This window comes from Rhinolophus ferrumequinum, chromosome 9 (genome assembly GCF_004115265.2).
Source record: "Rhinolophus ferrumequinum isolate MPI-CBG mRhiFer1 chromosome 9, mRhiFer1_v1.p, whole genome shotgun sequence".
NCBI lineage: Eukaryota > Metazoa > Chordata > Mammalia > Chiroptera > Rhinolophidae > Rhinolophus > Rhinolophus ferrumequinum.
The window spans coordinates 49,236,614-49,256,051 of NC_046292.1; the positions used below are offsets into that span (position 1 = coordinate 49,236,614).

General features: G+C 34.6%; 1 protein-coding gene across 15 annotated transcripts in view; it reads left to right on the forward strand.

Annotated features, from left to right (window-relative positions):
• MIER1 (MIER1 transcriptional regulator) overlaps positions 1-19,438 on the forward strand; it is a 94,196-nt gene that overhangs the window by 14,569 nt on the left and 60,189 nt on the right. For 14 of the 15 annotated variants that reach the window (XM_033113582.1, XM_033113583.1, XM_033113580.1 and 11 more), the window contains 4 exons: positions 3,065-3,210; positions 13,387-13,548; positions 14,223-14,355; positions 16,098-16,162. In XM_033113582.1, coding sequence (XP_032969473.1) covers positions 3,065-3,210; positions 13,387-13,548; positions 14,223-14,355; positions 16,098-16,162 — 506 coding nt within the window. Of the gene's footprint in view, positions 1-17; positions 55-3,064; positions 3,211-13,386; positions 13,549-14,222; positions 14,356-16,097; positions 16,163-19,438 lie in introns of all 15 variants that reach the window. The other variant, XM_033113594.1, reaches the window with a different exon arrangement.

A 19,438-nucleotide genomic window follows, 5' to 3' on the forward strand; every position in this document is an offset into this window, starting at 1 on the left:
TTTCTCTGGGGAAAAAGAAATGGATGAAATATTTGACTGCCCATGAAAGTACAGGTGAGGCTGCTGTGAGTTCAACCTCATGACTATTTGTGGATGAATCTCCACGTGTATTTCTTAGAGTTTTTAATTACTCTTTGACTGAAGTATATATGAAGTGTACTTTTAAAAAAGGAATCAAGAACTGCTTAGAAATACTTGCTTGTATAGGAAATTCAAAGTATTTATTTGAGAAAATGTTAAAGCATTTACTGGAGGGAAAAATAACACAAGCAAAACATTCAACAAATGAACATTTAATGTTGTAAATTAAAGAAATTATTTTTAGATTTGAATAGGATCAAGTTGTATCCTCTGACCATATATGAGTATCTTTGGATTTCTGTATTCTCCAAATACAATACAGATTTCATTTTTTTTCTTCCCTTAGAGGTTGTAAATGTGTGATCTTTGATCCAAATCTGGGCCACAAATAAACTTTTTTTTATTTCGCCATTGTAATGATCTTAAAAAATACAAATATTTTATATAAAAATCTGCATGTCGGTTTCTTATGATTAATCAGAAGTTCTGGCTCCACTGGGTACGGCATTCCTACGTGGCATCAATTGGTTGGAGCTAAAGAGCAGTCGAGGAAGAGTCTTGTATTAGTCTTTCTGGCTCAGTGTTCCAGGGACTTGACCAAGAGAGAGGCCCACCTTCTGCAATGGAGTCCTAGGATTAAGGGACAGCCTAATGTAGAAAGAGAGAGAAAGGGCGCTCTTTGAGGCATTGTAATAATTTATTTGAAAACATCTCAACATTTATCAAATGTTTAGGTATCATATATTACCAAAATTTTCCAACTATTGAAGCAGTCACCTTCCTATGTTTTAAATTTTAGAAAGAAAGTTTGTCAAGATGGTTAGCATAATGTAAGCCTTTTTTTTAATGGATCCAGGATCCTTTTCGTGAATACATATCATTGTGCTTTGTGTAGTACAATGTATCAGGTGGGGTCAGGGGCTAGAATTCCTCCAGATCCCTTCCAAATGACTACTGTGCTAAATCGACAGTTGATTCTGTCTATTTCAGCTGGAAATGTCTTACTTTTTCTAATATGCTTGAAAGTAAAGTACATTAGACTTTGTGACATTTCTAAAACTCAAGGATTTTTTTTTTTAAACTTCCTGGTTTATAAATATGTTCTGGATGGTTGAGGTTGGATGTAGTCTGACCTCAGATAAATACTAGATTACCATGTTCTTTTTAAGATACGGAATTCTTCATAATTTCTTCTTTCTTTTTTTTGAACCAATAATTTCTTTTTCTTTCAAACACATAAATTGTTTTCATTGGAAAAATGGGTTCTGGTTGTTTTTTGTTAATGTTGTGGCCTTGCAAATAGACTGAGTTTAGGGGTTTTTTTTAAATGAATTTTTGAGACATTCATCAGGTAATACATAGGTACACAAAAATAATTTCTCCAAAAAAATGATATTAATGAATGACTTTCTCAGTTTCCATTGCATTTGAATCAGTCCAGGCTGACCTGGAAGAATAGTGGAGCTTGAAGAATACAAATGTCTTTGATGGCTTTTACTGCTTCTTGAATGCTTATACAAACAGATTGAGTGTTTTGTGTTTGTTTTGTTTACTTGTTTTCAGTTCACTTATCTTAGTAACATAGGCTCTCTTCAAGTATTCTTTGAGGCAGGATCCTACTATTTCTGAAACTGTGACTTACAGGAGGCTTGGAGTACAGTAAAGCACAGGCCTTGGACTAAACAGGCCCAGGATTTTAATTTCATCTTTGTCACCTCCTGTACTGGCTCTATGAGTTTACAGGCTACTGAACCTTTAAACTCTCTGAGCCTAAAGTTTTTCTTTTTGTTCTTCATAGGATTATTTGAAAATAAACTGAAGCAACATATGTGCAGTACTTAAGCATAGTGTTTGGCACCTCGTAAGCACTCAGAAAATGGTGATGGTTCTAAAAATTGTGGGACGTTATAAGAACCCAGAGTTTTAGGGTTCCCCTTAATCCTAACAGTCTGTATTTGAAGAAATCAGCCTCTACATCGGTTTGTTTTACTTACTGGTGCTTTTACTGGAGTGAAATGGAAGTGTAGTACATCAATGAATAAAACCTTTCATGATTTAAACTTATAAAAGAAATTGCTAATTGATTTTCTTAATGTTAAATAACTCACTTGTTTATTAGTAAACAATGCTTTTGCAAACTTAAGTCCATGTTTGGCAATAGCTAAATGTGAGGATAGTTTTCAGAATATGTATGCCCAGCATTTGTAATCTACTGTTACCAGCTTTGACCCTATTGAGAATAGCAATATTCCTCAACCATCAGGCTAAAAATAGATTAGCTTACACATCAGTTACCTACTAGGTTATTTTTAATAGCTTTCATCAGAGTTCTGTATGCAATTTTAATACATTTTGCTTTCATATTTTTTCTTTGTGTTATTTCAGATCAAAATCAAGTAAGGATAGCTTTCTATATATTGGAGTAAATTTTCATGGAAGTGCTGATAGAAGAATAATATTTGAGTGTAGCTGTATTTTCACTAGACTATATTCAGATGACTATATATTTCACATGACTGTATATTCTTAGGGGACACAGGAGTTCATACTCATTGAGTCTATTAACTATTAATCAAATAACAAGAATTGTGAATTTTCCCACACAAAAGATTATTCTTATTTGATATGACCATTTATTCTTTACAACTCAAATATCATGTTTAGAAGATTACAGTACTCTTTAAATGCTCTATGCATTTTTTAAAGCTATACCCCTCCTTCTAGTTTTGTAGTTGTAACTGTGTATATAGAGGTGAGACAAGACAAAAAAAATCCCTTAAATTCCTTAGAGAAAAATTTTTTTTGGAGCAGGTTATGAGTAAGGGCAAGAATTTCAGAAAACAGTAAATACTTGCTGTCATAGCTTTTTCCTGCTATTTTTGTTCGACTTAACATCCAGCTTCACATAACATATACATTAAGTTAATATTAATAAAATACACTTAATTTGGTTTACCAAACTTTTTAAAATATTCTTTACCAGGAGGTTCAGCAACATCAGATGACCATGAATTTGATCCATCAGCTGACATGCTGGTTCATGATTTTGATGATGAACGAACATTAGAAGAAGAAGAAATGATGGAAGGAGAAACAAACTTCAGTTCTGAAATAGAGGATCTTGCAAGGGTAAATAACAAAAGCTAGAGGGTGAAGCGGTTATAACTTGGGGAGAGAGAAAACACTTGCAATTTTAGTTCTCTACCTGTGTTTTGGGGGAAAGTGATATTATATATAATCTGTAAAAAATTTATGTGTTCATAGGTGGGATGTTTAAAATTTGAAATGAAAGGCTTTTTTTTTTTAATAACTTTATTGTGAAGTAGAATTCAAATAGTTACTTTTGTAAAACATGACAGGTATTGGGCCAAAAGTGGACTATATAAGGATCCTAAATTTCTTTTTACATACCTTCTGTCCTCTCCCAATTTCTGCATCTTTTATTTACTTCCCTTCAGTAGCCAAAATTTAAGAGTTGTCATCATCGTCTTCATTTCGCATTTACTTTATAAAGTGCTCTAAATTGTCTCTGCCCCTTCCTGTGAAGATGATCAATGAATTTATTACTATATCCATTGGTCGCTTTTCTCTCTACTCTCTGGTATTTGACCTAATTTACCACTCCTTTTACTTGAATTCTGGAATACCCTACTGTCCAGTATTTCCCATTTGTTCCTGTTCAGTATCCTTTGCAGACTTGACTTCCTTTACCCAGGGTTTAAGTTTGGAATTTCCAAATTCAGTTCTGGACTTTCTTCTGTCTCTAGATCATTGCTTCTCAAAATGTAATATGAGGGTCAGCTGCTTCAGAATCACTCTTGGACTCACTAAGAAATGTGGATTCCTATGCAGAATCTCGGGTGCAGAGGATGTGGGGCTCAAATGTATATTTTTATTAAATATGTACATCAAATTTGAAAATTACTAAACTATTAGGTGGTTTGATCCAATCTATTCCCATGGTGTCTGTATGCTCAGTACTTCAGTTTATTTTTCTAGCATTAACAGTCCCTGTCTCCATTTTTGTTTTATCTAATCACCTGCTTGACATTTCTGCTTGGATATCTCAATAGACATCTTTAAATTTTAAATGTTCAAAACAGGACTGTTGATTGATGTTCTTCTCTACCTTTTCCTTCCCTGCCTTCTCCATCTCAGTTAAACAAACAAACAAACAAAAAACAGCACTATTATTTACCTTATTGCCTAAGTCAGAAACCAGGGAGTGATTGTCTTCCATTCCTGATACCCATTCCCAAGTAAGCCTATCATTTCTAGCCACAAAAATATTTCTTAATTCTTTATTTTTAAAAAATTTTTTATTGGGGAATATTGGGGAACAGTGTGTTTTTCCAGAGCCCATCAGCTCCAAGTGAAATTGTTGTCCTTCAGTCTAGTTGTGGAGGGCGCAGCTCAGCTCCAAGTCCAGTCACCGTTTTCAGTCTGTAGTTGCAGGGGACACAGTCCACCATCCCAACCGGGAATTGAACTGACAACCTTGTTGGAGCTCTTACCAACTGAGCTATCCGGCCACCCCACCAGCAGCTCAGTGGCAGCTCGTTGTCTTCAGTCTAGTGGAGGGTGCAGCTCACTGGCCCATCTGGGAATCGAACGAACTGGCAACCCTGTTGTTAAGAGCTCACGCTCTAACCAACTGAGCCGTCCAGCCGCCCCATAAATATATCTTACCTTACTCTTACTCCATTTCTGCTGCCACTCTCTAGCCCAGGTAACCATTTCTAGCCTAGACTATTGCAATAGCTTCCTAAATCGTTTCTCCGTTTCCTCTATTGCCACTCTTCCCTCTAATAAGGTGCCCCCAAAAAAGGTATACACATTTTAAGAAAGGAAAAAACTGTATTAAAATTGTAATACTCAATATATGCCGATAACAAAAGATGAATACAAGTCATGTGTATACATTTTTTGGCACCCCTAGTATTTCCACAGCAGCCACGATGATCTTTTCAAAATATAAATCAGTTTATGTCAACCTCCAGTTTAAAACTTTTTAATGGCTTCCTGTTACACTAAAAGAAAATCCAAACTCTTTGAACTGGACAGCAAGACCACCTACGTGATACGGTCCTTCATCCATGTATTACACTGCCTCGTCATGCTCTTCTGTAGCTATACCTGCTGCTTTCGTTCTTTGATGTGCTGGTTTCTTCCTGCTTCAAGACTTTTTGGCTCATTCCCATTCTGCTATGTGCTTTCTGAGCCTGGCTCCTTATCCTCTTAAGTCTGGACTTAATGTTGCCTCTTCAGAAAGGCCTTTCTTGTCCCCTAATTTTTTTTTAACCACTGTACCCAGTTCAGTGCTTTCTTTATACCTAACACAATTTGTAATTGTGTTTGTTTAATTTATTGTCTGTATCCTCCTTTAGATCCATGAGAGGAAGGACCATGTCTGTTTTAGTCAGCAATGTATTTCATGGTAATTAGCAAGAGTGGGCACTGAAAATTTTGAATTAATGGATAAATCAAACTGGTATGCTGTAATTAAAATTTATTACATATATAATCTGTATTCCATGGTAGAAAGATGTAAGAAATAAATAGGACATAGTGCCAGCCTTTAAGTATTTGCAGTACTTATATCATGGAAAAAATGAATTCTTACACATTTACAGTAATGAAGACTAATCTGTTTCAGAATTTTAGTTTGGACCTTTTTAAAGTGTACATTTAAAAGTCTGGAAAAGGAGTCCTGTTAACACTGAGTCAGATCTGGTTAAGTGTTCCCATTTTGCATCATTTAGTGATTAAAGCTGGCCTAATCCACAATGCCAAAGCAATTTAATATTTTCTTATTTTAAGCCAAAGAACAGAATTGGTCTTAGTGGCGATGATGTATATGTTCAGACTCCATTTAATGACAGGGATATTTTCTGAGAAATATGTTGTTAGGTGATTTCATCGTTGTGCAAACATCATAGAGTGCACTTACACAAACCTAGATGGTACTCCAAGGTGTGGAGGAGCACCTGGGCTATGTGGTATGCCACCGTCGTATATGCAGTCCTCTGTTGACCAAAGTGTTGTATGTAGTGCATGACTGTAGTTGTTATGAAAGCTTTTCAAGAATGGGTTAAAAAGTACACGAACCTGGAGTCAGAGCTATAGAAGAGACGGGTAATTTGCTTAGATGATTCAGAACCTAGGTGAACATCACAGGAAATGAATGGTTTAATAGTTTCAATCACAGTCACTTCATATAGTCATGAAATGGAAAGGCAATTATTTTCAATTACTTGCCTGTATATCAGAAATTTCTGTCGCTTTAGATATATTATCCTGTTTCTGAATAACCCATCAATGGGATAAAAGGAGGAAAATCTTATATTTTCCATCTTTTCACATTCTGTGTTACCCAAGTAATTAATTATTCAAGAGGAGATAATTAAGTACAGGTTATAATAGGTTATTTGATATAGTGATTATTGTTTTCTATTTCAGAAAATGGGCTATTACGTTTAATTACTACAAAATTACTAATGGGGTTTGCTAAAATTGTGGACATGTTATTGTTCTTTTCCTATTTCTCCTTTAGCTCCTTCCCCAGTTCCTTTCAGCCCCCAAAAATTTGTTTTTAAATGACCCCTCCTTAGGAAAAAGTAATGAAAATATAATTGTTTATAGAGTACATAGGAAGAGCAAGACAAGGGAACCAAAGTTTTATCATTCTTTTCAACCACAGTCCTATACCTTCTCAGATACTTCTGACTTTTCCCAGAATACTTAAGGCTTAGATTTAAGTGGCACATAATCACCGATGCTTTATTCTGTAACACAGCCAAGCTAGTTCAGGGCCAGTGTGTTGGATTTAGTATAGTTATTAACTCTTCAGGTATGAATTAAACCAGACTGGTTTTTGGTTTTATTAAAATAAGCTAGAATTTCTCATTGATTACTGATTTGCTTTCATAGAAGGAAAACATAGTTATGTCATGAATTGATAAGGTGGTTTTTACCTGGCACTATGGTTGCGTGAAATGGACTTTTGATGTAATTGGCAGGATTCTGACAGTTGATTCATTCAGGAGTGATCAGTAACTGCATAGCCTGTGGTTTGAAGTTCATTCAATTTGAAATCTAATTTTTATTATTATTATTATTTTTTTTTATTAGTTTCAGGTGCACAAGACAAAGTAATACTTAGACGTTTATCATTTATATCCCTCACACTGTGTGAACCCCCCTCCCCACATCCACTACCCCCTGGCATCGCACAGAGCCATTACATTTCCACTGTCTCTATTCCTAATGCTGTACTCCGCTTCTTTTTTTATTGAATTCTAAAATTTTAAGTGAAAAGTAGCTTTTCATAGAGGAAACTTTGATGTGTGTTGTTACATTTACATGCACGAATCTTACCAGTATAAAAGGTATTTTAGTTATATAAGTTTAGCATTTAAATGTTTTAATAGAATTAGATACACAGGTTAGAATTTACTTTGGTGATCTTAATAGGGGTTTCAGAATCATTCCCAGAGTAAATAGACTTATTTGCTAGGAATAGCAATGTGCAGGTATAACTGTTTTTCGAATGCACTCTTAAACACAGTTTCATTTTGAATAACACAATTGTAGCACTCTTATTTAGGAGATCAGGATCAGCTATATATTTATGTATTTATCTGTATTTTTGAAAAATCATGTTATAAATATTAATACTTAAGATTCACTTCAAAGTGCTAAACATGTTCCATCTGGTTGAATCTCCAGAGCTAGAGAATTAAAGATTAAAATGTGAGAAATGGAGTATTTTTTTTTAACTATACATACCACATGAATTATATAGAGAAAAAAGGAACCCCAGCATGAGGGTTATGAAAAGAGTTCGCTGCGTCCATTGCTTCATAGTTTATCTTGTATTCAAGCCCCCACTCCAAGAGGTTGGTTACCTTAGGAACTGTGTCTCTGGTCCAGTCTGGATATAGTGCAGTAATCAACCTCTTTCTTTCCTCCTTCCTCCCTTCTTCATAAGCATTTATTGGTAAGGCAGTTTTGGTACAACAGGTAAAAGAAGAGTATTGTGTCCATCCACCAAATGGCCCTTGAACAGCCAACATCTGTTGCCACACACAGTCATTTCTAAATGATGTGGAAGAGGAAGCCACCTCCTCTGCATCCAGGAGATGGATCTCACTCCAACCTTACAATACTACTTTTGGTGCTTGGTAACTTCACCCTACTGTTTTGAAGTTAAAGGACAGATTTAATTTCAGATACAATGTTTGTCTTTTCAAGCTTCCTTTTCCTACCTGCAGCTAGCCTCCCGTTAGCTTATACAGATGAGATTGCCTTCTTTTTGTTATAGTGTGCAGGTAGCTTATTTCTTAGAGCACAATATGCAGGGATAGTCCACATGCCTGTATTTTTATTCATTTTGTACTATGTCCATTTTCCTTATTTCTTATAGTCTATCAACCAGCACATCCTATTTCACACTCTGTCAGGGATATACACTTAACCTAGGGTTGCGTTTCCAGGAAGGCAGTGCATATGCACATGTAAGGAAGGGCGCAGTAAAGCAGGGGGTCAGACGCCTGCTTCAGAACTTAGCTGCTACCTCATTCATTGTATGGCAAGTTACTTAATGTCCTTAGGCTTCAGTATTATTACAAGGATGATGTATGTGAAAAAAAAGAGCTCAACGGCTGGCATATGATAATCACTCAATAAATCTTAGTAGTTTTCTCATTCATAAAATTCTCAAAGAGATTTATAACCCCAACACTGAGGATCCACTGTACATGACATTTTCTCTTTCACTCTGTCCCCCCCCCCATATCTATACTCTGAACCACCTGTATGAATGGGAATGACACAGTGTGAGACTTTATTGTGATGTTTCAACTTAAGTTGAAGAAAGCCCCTTAGTACCTGGTAGAACACAGACTTGGATAATATAAGCCAATGAGAGAGTCTCTGGTACAGGTGACTGACAAGTCGCATAATAATGTACTGTCAGCTTTTGTGTTTTATGCAGCTTTAAGTCTTTTTCAGAGGGAAATAACAAAGAACATTTGCTTTACAGGCTATCATTACTGTTTATCTCAGAATATTTGGGGGCAAATAACAGAAATCCATCTTGAATAGCTTAGACAAAATGAAGAATTTGGTGTAAAGGTCATAATTTCATTAAGGGCAAGGGAGTATCTAGACCTCAGGGACTCAAGTGCCACTAAAACATGTTTGCTATTTCTGCTTTTCTACATGGTAATGTTCTTTTTTCAGATCAGCTTTCTTATGCTACCGTGTTTCCCCGAAAATAAGACCTAACCAGAAAATAAGCCCTAGCATGATTTTTCAGGATGCCATCCCCTGAACATAAGCCCTCAGGCGTCTTTTGGAGCAAGAATTAACATAAGACCTGGTCTTATTTTCGGGGAAACATGGTATCAGTTCCCAGGTCTCCCAGATTTGCTACTTGAGATAATCTATGTTTCTTTAGTTGACTATTGGTAGAAATCTAGAAACAAATATAGCCAAGTTTGGATCATGTGCCCATTCCAAACCTATGGCTCAGGAATGGAGTGATTCCAGTTGGGTCAGATGCTGTGTGGTCCAGGAGGTGAGCTTTCAATCAAAATAAGTGCTTGGAATGGGGAAAAGAATATTTCCTGAAAGAAGATGAGTATAGAAGTAGAAAGAAAGGATTGAGGGCAGACAACAAAAATGATTCTTACATGATACTTGCTAAATCTTTTAAGTACCTCAACATATAGTAGGAACACAGTAATGCTACTTGAATTTGAAACTGATGATTCCTCAGCAAAATTGATTTTGGTTTTTATTGTAGTTGTAGTCTGTCCAGTGCTTGCTGCAAGATCTTCACTTTATACCTTAGATCAAGTAAGATATTTTTCATACTACTGTTAACCTTGGTTGTATTCCTCAGTGGCTCATAATTGTTGCTTATTAACTTGGTATTGGGTGACAAAGGTTAAAATAAACTGATTTTTTTTTTTAGAACTTTATTGTTTTTATTACTTTTTAGACATCACATGAATGTGTACTTGGGTCCAAGAATTGTCTGGAACAAGAGATTCAGTGTCACCAGAAACGTTTTGATCACTCTTAGCCCATGGTTAAATTCTGTTGAATTCTTCTGCAGGGTCTCTTGCGTTTTTTCTTTACCCACAGCCACTCATTTAGTTTAGGTTCTGATCATACTACATATGACTTACATCAGTGGATTCCAACTTAGCTTAGTCTCCTTGGCAAACTGAATCTCTCCCCTGCCTAAGTCCATCTTGAACATTTTTGTATGTATGATTTTCCCTGGGCCCTGCCATAGTATCAGTCACTGCTCAACAGCTACTCTCAAACTGAGTCAAAAGTATAGTATGACAGATCCTTTTAGAAACTAAGTAAAACTAGAGAAAATAGTTAAAAGTACCAGCCCTAACTTTCTTTTTTTTCATTACTACAAATATCCTCAGAGTAACCTGTTTATTCATTTCTGTTTTTATACTTACGTAGTTATTTCTTCTGACTTGAATGACTTTTTTCTATCTGCCATTTCTACTATTTTTAGATTGAAGCAGTTCTCCAAATGCACTGTAATCAACTGCTTTTGACTCTTCCCCTGCCTAGTCAATGTTGGAGGTTTTGCTAAATTTTTCTTTGTGAAATGCATTTTTATAAAGTGAGTCACACTTGTCAAATGTGTATCCAAGGGGGAAAAAATCTTGACCTAAGATAGATGTCACACTGTCCACATTCCTAATAATGGTTTTAAAAATAAAAATTTCCATGCAGTTAGTGTATCACCTGTCCTTTTGACACATAAGTGAGCTAGATGTCAGTTGTTAGTGATAAGCTCTATTAAAATTAATGATCAAGCTTTGTTACCTCCCACTAGAAAGACTGATTTGCAGGTATTTTATCTTAGAACTGGGAAATAAGTGGCTCTTAACGCTGGTCTTATACCAGCAGCATCTGTATCACCTGGCACTTAGGAAAAAATGCACATACTCAGGCCCTACCTCAGCGTTACTGTTGTAGATCAGAAACTTTGGGGTGAGACTCAGCAATCAGTTTAAGCTCTCAGAGTGATTCTGTTGCCTGTGAATAAGACAGACCAAAGGGTAGAGAGCCTGAGGACATTTATTTAATGATCTACCTATTTTGTGTGTTCTCTCAAAGTATCAGCTAACTCAGTTGTAAAAATTAGAGGTAATAGTAACATATATAAAGGTAGTTTTAAAAATGAAACAAATATGAAACAAGCTCTTGAAGAATTCTTAAGGTCCATGTAAATGTTAGTTGCAAACTTAAATACACTAAAGTGTTTTTCCTGGTTGGGCATTTGTTCATACTAGTCATTTCAGTGGCTCTTGTTCATAGTAGTGGCTTCAGTTGTTAAACTTTCTTCTAATTTATGGTGCAGAATGAGTTTATGGCAAGTGTGAGCTGGGATTAGGACGTCTGGAAATTATAGTAAAGTCTCTGCCAGTGCATCATGTTTCTTTCTGCTTGATTTTCTTATTTATAAATAAAGGTAGCAAACGCTTCTATCTGATACTTCTAAAGATCTAATGAGATTGTGCTTTGGTATTTTTGTCCATGAAATGCCTGGCACATAGAAGACACTTTATGGCAGCTATTTGTTATTCTTGTATATACAACCAGCCTTTTCTATGTCTTCCTTTTAATTCTAGTTTTTTCTTGAAATTCTGTTTTAGTTCTTAAATCCTGACTCCTAATTCCCAAATTTCTGTGTCCTGTACCAGTTCCTTGGTACATGGACCAGATATCTGCAAGGACAAGATCTTTGAACACCTTAAACACTGTTATTGCACTTTGAGAATCATAATATGAGAGGCCAGTTAAGTATGCCAGCTGGTCATTCAGCTGGAGTGGTACTACCTTGCCAGACATAGTTACCACTTTTCAGGTTGTGGCTGCTGCAAGTCATTAGTTAGGGCTCTCAGAATTGATTTCTCTTTCAGAAGCAGATTCACAAACTGACATAACTAGAATATCCATTTATGATGTGAAGTAGAAATGTTAAACAGCATTTTCTTTCTATTTCTGTAAGACATTTTTTTTCAAATTATAAGCATTAGTTGCCTCTTGCACATGAATTCTGAGTTATGGAGTTAAATTGTAAGCTCTAAGTCGTTAGTGTCATCAGGTTGTATCATCCAGTGGGGTGTACCCCTCTTCACTGCAGCAATGTATTTACCCATCTCTACTGTAGCAATGTATTTACCTATCTCTACTGCAACAATGTATTTAACACTGGGGGTGGGAGCAAAACTATTTCTGTCAATTTGAATAAGCTACAAGACCGCTGGAGAAACAAAACATGTCCTGTTTCATGATTACCCTTTTGCTAGGTCTAAGCTCTTTCTGGTAATTTTTCTACGTGTGTGATATGTTCAGGTGATTTGGGTTAAATTGTCTTTTTATAATCAGAATTGTCATGTTTTTCTGATTCTTATGTCAGTAATCATATTGATTACTGATGAGAGTGAATGCCTTCTATAAGAAGCTGATTTCATTTTACTGCGTATGGATATTTCTTCTTTTTGCCCTCAGGGTATGTTTTTTGTGGGGTTTGAGGGAGGTCCCTGGCTGGGGCAGCATGGTGTACTAATAAAGAGTCTGGACTTTTGGAATTAGATTTGAAATCTTTCTCCACTATTTGTAACTTGTGTGATTTGGGAAGAAATGATTTAACCAGTTAGCTTCAGTTTTCTCATCTATAAAATGAAGATACTGTAACAATTTTGTAACATAAATAATGAGGGTTGCATGTCATTATTTTATATGCAATTATAAATTACCCTAGAAAAAATAGATGGCTAATGCAGTCCTGTATCATCCCTGTACTATGCCATTGCTGTTTTCTTTTCATGTATTTGGTTTGACTGAATTTCATCTCCCTTTCTGGGTTTGTTAACTTAGTTTACAGTGTGTATTTTCTAATTCTATTTTCCCACTCGCAAATTAGGTATGGTGCTATTAAGTGTAAGCATCCGTGCATAGCATTAACTGATGTTGTACAATAACTGAATTGATTGCATAGAAAAATAGTTCTAAACCATTATTATACTTCAAGATGTTGTTGTTAGCAATTTGAGTTGCTCAGTCTTTTATAGAAATTCTTAAAAGACTAGCATTTTCTTAGCTTTCAGAATTATTTTCAGTTTTCACTTTTTATGATTTGAGAATTCTTGATATAGTTCTAAGATTATTCTGTACAGAATGAATACTTTATAGATTTGGGAATTATAAGAATATGAAATATCACTTACTCAGAAAGTAACTTTATTTTGGTCTACTTAGGAAGGCGACATGCCAATTCATGAACTTCTCAGCCTTTATGGGTATGACAGTGCTATCCGACTGCCTGAAGAAGATGAAGAGGAGGATGAGGAGGAAGAAGAAGGTGAAGAGGATGACGATGCTGATAATGATGATAACAGTGGCTGTAGTGGGGAAAATAAAGTAAGGTTATGCACGTACATTTTTAAAATTGTGGTCTTTATTCTTGGAGTTACAGTTTATGAGTACATTCATTTTGACTGCTTATTTTTATAATCTTTATTCTTTCTGATTTTAAAAGTAATACATTTAAATGTTGAAAATTAAGATATAGAAATATGTAATAAAAATTGGAAGTCCCTATAATCCACTCCTGAGAGTTAATAGTTTCAGCTGTATCATTCAGATTTCTTTTCAGTGCCTATTCTAAATAAATTTGTACCAACTTTTAAAAAATACTATTGTTTTTAAGTAATAAAGGCTAATTGGTAGTTCTTTCTTCATTTTTCTTATTTTGTTTTGAAATAATTTTACATTTACAGAAGAGATTCTAGGATAGTACAGAGACTTTTTATAAGCTCTTCACCCACCTTCCCCTAATGTTAACATCTTATGTAACCATGGTATATTTATCAAAACTAAGAAATCAACACTGGTACCACAGTATTAATTGAACTATATACAATTCAGATTTCACCAGTTTTTCCACTAATGTCCTTTTTACTGTTCCAGAAACCAACCCAAGATGCTATGTTATAATTAGTGTATTTATTTTTGTCTTCTAGTTGTATTTGGAATACTATGACCTTTTATCTCCAACAGTTTTATTTATAAATATTTAATTTATGATTCCACAGGAAGAGAATATAAAGGATTCATCAGGTCAAGAGGATGAAACTCAGTCTTCCAATGATGATCCATCACAATCTGTGGCTTCTCAAGATGCCCAGGAAATAATTCGCCCACGTCGATGTAAATATTTTGACACAAGTAAGTGTTATTGCTTGCTATAGTTTGGACATGATTTTTACTATTTAACATATGGCCTAAAATTCTAGTGTTTTGTTTTTTTGTTTGTTTGTTTTTCACTGCTCTGTTTGAATTTACTCTGAAATCTCGCTCAACAATATGAGATTTTGTTCTAGGTTATTAGTTAAAAATGCTGGGCCCAATTGTTAATGAATATACTACAGGAATTGTGTCACTGTGCTACTTAGTTTTGAGTGTGTTCCTCCCCTCACACACCCATTTTTAAATTTTGTTTCACAGTCGTCTTTTTTTTATTTTTCCTAGTCTTTCATTTAGTTTTCATTTTCTACTTTCTTTGCCTCTGTAGATAATATTGCCTTTTTTCGATATATTCGTAAGCATTGCTTTCTCTAATCAATGGCTCCCAGGTCTAAAGTAGTCATTGACTCTTGAGGTAGGAATACGTTATACATAGAAAGAAGTCTACTAATTTTTCTAGTTATGATCTAGTCAGAGATGACTAGTAGTCGAAACAACATTTAATGTATCTATCTTGAGTATTTGCATGCTTCATCTCCATAATGTTTTATTCTAAACAAGAATCACTCATTACTCTAGAAGGCAGCTCTTTGATAAGAAAAACTCAACCATTAGTGTTAATAGTTTAAATTCGTGGTCTAAATTTCTGTACTTTAAAAGGAAGAAAAACACTCGAACAAGAATAACCTCGTAAAATGTAGTAATGTAGTAACTGCTTAAACATGGCTGCTGCTTTCTTTGAATGATTTCTGTTACAGATTTAGTTTAGAAGTAAATACAGTGCTGCTAATAATAATTTTATTGTGTTTTGATCAAAGATATGGTCTAATTGAAAAGGGTACCAATGCAAATAGAGAGTTACTAAAATAATTCTGTCAATTTTAAGTTTCGGGAAAGGTAGTATTAATACCTTAAACAGAGAGCCAGATCCATTGCCAAAGTGGGATGCTAAGTGACTACCTCTTGAAACAATATTTATTTCATATTTATAATCTGATGTTTCAGTTGTGATGTGTGCATGGAAGCTGTACATAGACTACCTTTCTTAGTTTTTCCATAGGAAGAATTAATTTCTATATGTAGTTTTGTCCTTTTCAACTTTGTGTGGCATTTTCGAGTTGGGAAGATGCTGAGAACCTAATAGTTTTCAGATTTCCCACCCTTTTCTATAAATACGTTCTTACTCCATAATGTAAACAAATAGCTTGCCTGCTCTAAATAAAATGGAGGTTGGGGAGAATGGAGGTCTTCATACATAACCCTCCCTTCATGTGCTTTCCCCCAAAATGATGCTATAAAGTTCTCAGTGTTTCAAGGAGCACTGTTTGCAAACCACTGTTTTGTCTAAATTCTCATTCTGTAAGGTAGAAATTGAAATCATGTAATTCTGCCCCCAGGCTGTTGATAGCAGAATTAGGTTTAGAACCAGATTATTTTGATTCTAAATCAATTTTCTTTCCTGAAGATTTTTTAGGAAATCATTTCATGAGAATATAGTTGTCTAATATTAGGACTGTCCTAGAAGGTTTATGGGATTTTTGTTTGTTTTTTCTTTTTTTAACTGATAGGGTATTCTTTGATTAGAAATATCTTGGCCTAACTCTGCTAATACCTTTGGGCACATTTACATATTTTGAAGGTAGATGTAAAAGTAAAATACAAATAATACAGGTGTTGACAGGATAAGCAATCATTTTACAATATTATTGTCTTATTTATTCTAGATAGTGAAATAGAAGAAGAATCTGAAGAAGATGAAGATTATATTCCATCAGAAGACTGGAAAAAGGTAGTTAGAGCCATATTTTCCAAAAACTTAGATAAATTAATATTTAAAAAGCCAAGCATAATTATTCTTTTACTGACTCTGTATGTTGATAAAGTTGAGGTAAGCCCTTTTTGTGACATTTAAATGTTGGGTAGATGTTCATATTTCCCCTAATACATTCAGATACGGAAAGTATCTTTTTATAAAATAATATAATGGTATAGAAATCGGTCTTTGTGGAGCAAGTTGGTACTCAAACCAAGATTAGAAATCCAAATTTCTGAACTAGTGCTGAATTAGAATTTTGCGCACTGTAAAAAGTATCAAATGTGATTTTTTAAAAAAATACTTGGGAAAGCAATTGTGGAGGCTTTGGCACTTGTTAAGTAAATTTTATGTAATAATTTAAATAAACATTTTTCTATCCTATATTAATGTTGATATTTACAACTCCAAGTGTATTGTGTGAAGAGATGGATTTGGGCTTCTCTAAAACTGCACAATTAATTTCTAAAATGAATCTAAAGATATTGACATAAGTTTTAAATTACAAAATTGTGTAGCATTTAATGAGATGAATTAACTTTAAACTGTTGCAAAGCAGTTGACTTATGAAAATGTATCAAAATGTCTTACAAAATTGTTTAGAGCTAATCATTTATATAGAATAAATTATATCATTCTTGTTGAGATAGATCACCTGATTTTCCTCTTAAAAACTCCATTGAGTTTTTTGTGGTTCTTTTTTTTCCCCTAGGTCTGATTTTAAATTTAGAGCATAAACAATCATTTCTTTGAAAACAGAATAGCCCAGAACATCAAATTGTGTGGCTTTCTGCATTTCTTAAGTCAAGATTGTTTAATTATTTAGTTAATACTTTTGAGCTTACCCTGTTGTTTTGTTTGTTCTTTTGCCTTTTTTTTTTTTTTTAAGTTTGTTTAAAGTTGTCTGATTTGGGATTCCTGGGGTAAACTTAGAAAAGAGCTGACTCCTTGCTGATTAATATAAAGGTACATCATATTTAGAGTTTCTATTAGGAAGAATGAAGTATTCAAATAAACTTGGACTGGGCTACCTGAGGATTCTTCAGCTAGAATTGATCTAGTTAATGGGTTTCGAAAGAAATGTTTAGAAGAGAGAGACATCAGTTTGGGTTAGAATGGTAAGGGAAAGTTAGCCTAGTATAGAAAGTGTTAATTTGAGTGAGTGGTGAATGAATATTGGGACTGAAAACAGAAAACAAAGATCACAGAAGTTACTACTTGACATTTTTGGGCAACGGGTTTTTTGTTTTGTTTTTCTGATTTTTATACCATGCAGAAATTAAGATGATAAAAATCTAGAAACCTTGGGACTCGTCTTAAACTGATATTGGCCACAACACATTCAAATTTATGTATCTTTTCTCCAACATAAGTTGATTGTTTTGTATCTGGCGTGTTCAATATAGTGTTTAATTAAACATTATTATTTTTTTAAAAATGGAACAAAAAGCTCAGAGGAAGAAGAACAGGGTAAAAGTGAAGGCTTCTTTGCTGGGGAATATTAGTTGCTTCCTCAGGAAAAGTATGTAATAAAGCAGGCCATGGTAAATCCAGATTGTTTTATGTTAGTGTGATTTTGTTGCAGTAAAAAATTGTCCAGATGTAGAGATTCATCTTCTAAGGCTTGTAAAATAAAATTGAATTTGTATAGTAACTGGGGTAGAGGAAAGGGCTTTAAAATCAAATCTGAGTTCAAGTTATACTAATACTGTGTTCTCGAGGAAATTAAGGTTTTTGAGTTTCATCTCTTCACATACAATGTGGGAATAACAATTTCAGCCTTGCCAAAGTTGGTGATGAGTTAATGAAAATTACACATTAGATATTGGTGCATAAATGCTACTAAATGCTATTTCCCTTCCCTTTCCTACAGAATAGATTAGCAGGCGAAAACGTATTCTGAACTCAGTATGGAAAAGGAGGTGTCTTACCTTTATACTGATTCAGAAGTTCTCAACCCTGGCTTCATGTTAGAATTACTTGGAGGACTTTTAAATATTGATTACCAGAGTCTTCATCCAGAGATTGTAATTTAATTGGTCTGCAGTAGATCCAGGCATAGAGATTTTTAAAAGTGCCCCAAGCCAGGGTTGAAAACGTGACTGTCTATTCTCTGATAAGCATAGGTTAGTAAAGTTAAAAGAGGCTCAAGAAAGGACAATGAAGTGCTCTTTTTTTATAGTGAAAAACAAAGAAAATCCCTGTGTAACAGTAGAGAAAATTTGTGTGTGATATTGTTTTTAGGAAACTGACTGGTTTTCCTGTACAGGTGCAGCAATAAACCTATTACATAGAGGATGTCTTAGAATTTTTACTAGATACAATGAGATCCTAACATCATTGGGGGTAACAGTAACTGGAGAGAGGAACTTTTCAAATCCTAAGAGTTATTTAAACTTACTACACCATGATTTTGTTCCTTTCCTTCCTATGTCTTCATTTTGAAAACGCAGTAAATTTATTCTTAACATTTAGCCACCCGACAAAAAAGGGTCTGTGTAATCTTGGTCCCTGTGTATTATAAAATCTCATCAGTTGTGATATCCAGTGTCTGTCTGTTGTTCTGAACAGCCAGGTTCTCCTAATCTGTGATTTGACTATATATTTTTGATGACCAGATTTCCTAAAAGAAGATTTAATTATGTTTTGGGGAGGCTGCTTTTTCATTTTGTATTGTTCTCATGAAAGTTGGGCACTAACCTGCCTATCCATTTGGTTTGGAGTTCATCCATTTGACCTCAACTGAGCTTTAAACAAATCCTTTTGTTACTTCCTTTATCTTAAAGCTCTGGTTCTCAGACCCAAATGTGTGTCAGAATCACCTGGACAGCTTGTTCAATTCTGGTTCAGTAGATCTGGGGGAGGACCTGAGCATTTATTTGCATGTCTATCAATTTCCCAGGTGACGCTGATGCTGTCGATCCAGGGACCAGAGTTTAGAGTGCAGATACTCTGAAAATACCTGAATTTGACATTCTATTTTTCAGTGTTTGTTTGCACTTCTTAGTAAGAATTCATTTTTCTTTTTCTGCATATTTTGAAGTAAAGTTTATGTTCATTGTTTCTGTTGCATTATTATTACTAATATTTTCATCCAATCATATCCAAGCTCCTATTATTAACTCATTCATCCTCATAATACTTCTCTGAGGTAGTTAATTGGTTTTATCTGTATTTTATGACAGAGAGACCAAGAACAGTTTACCCAAGAGGATGGTAATGCTAGAAAATTGATATAAAATCTGTTATAGA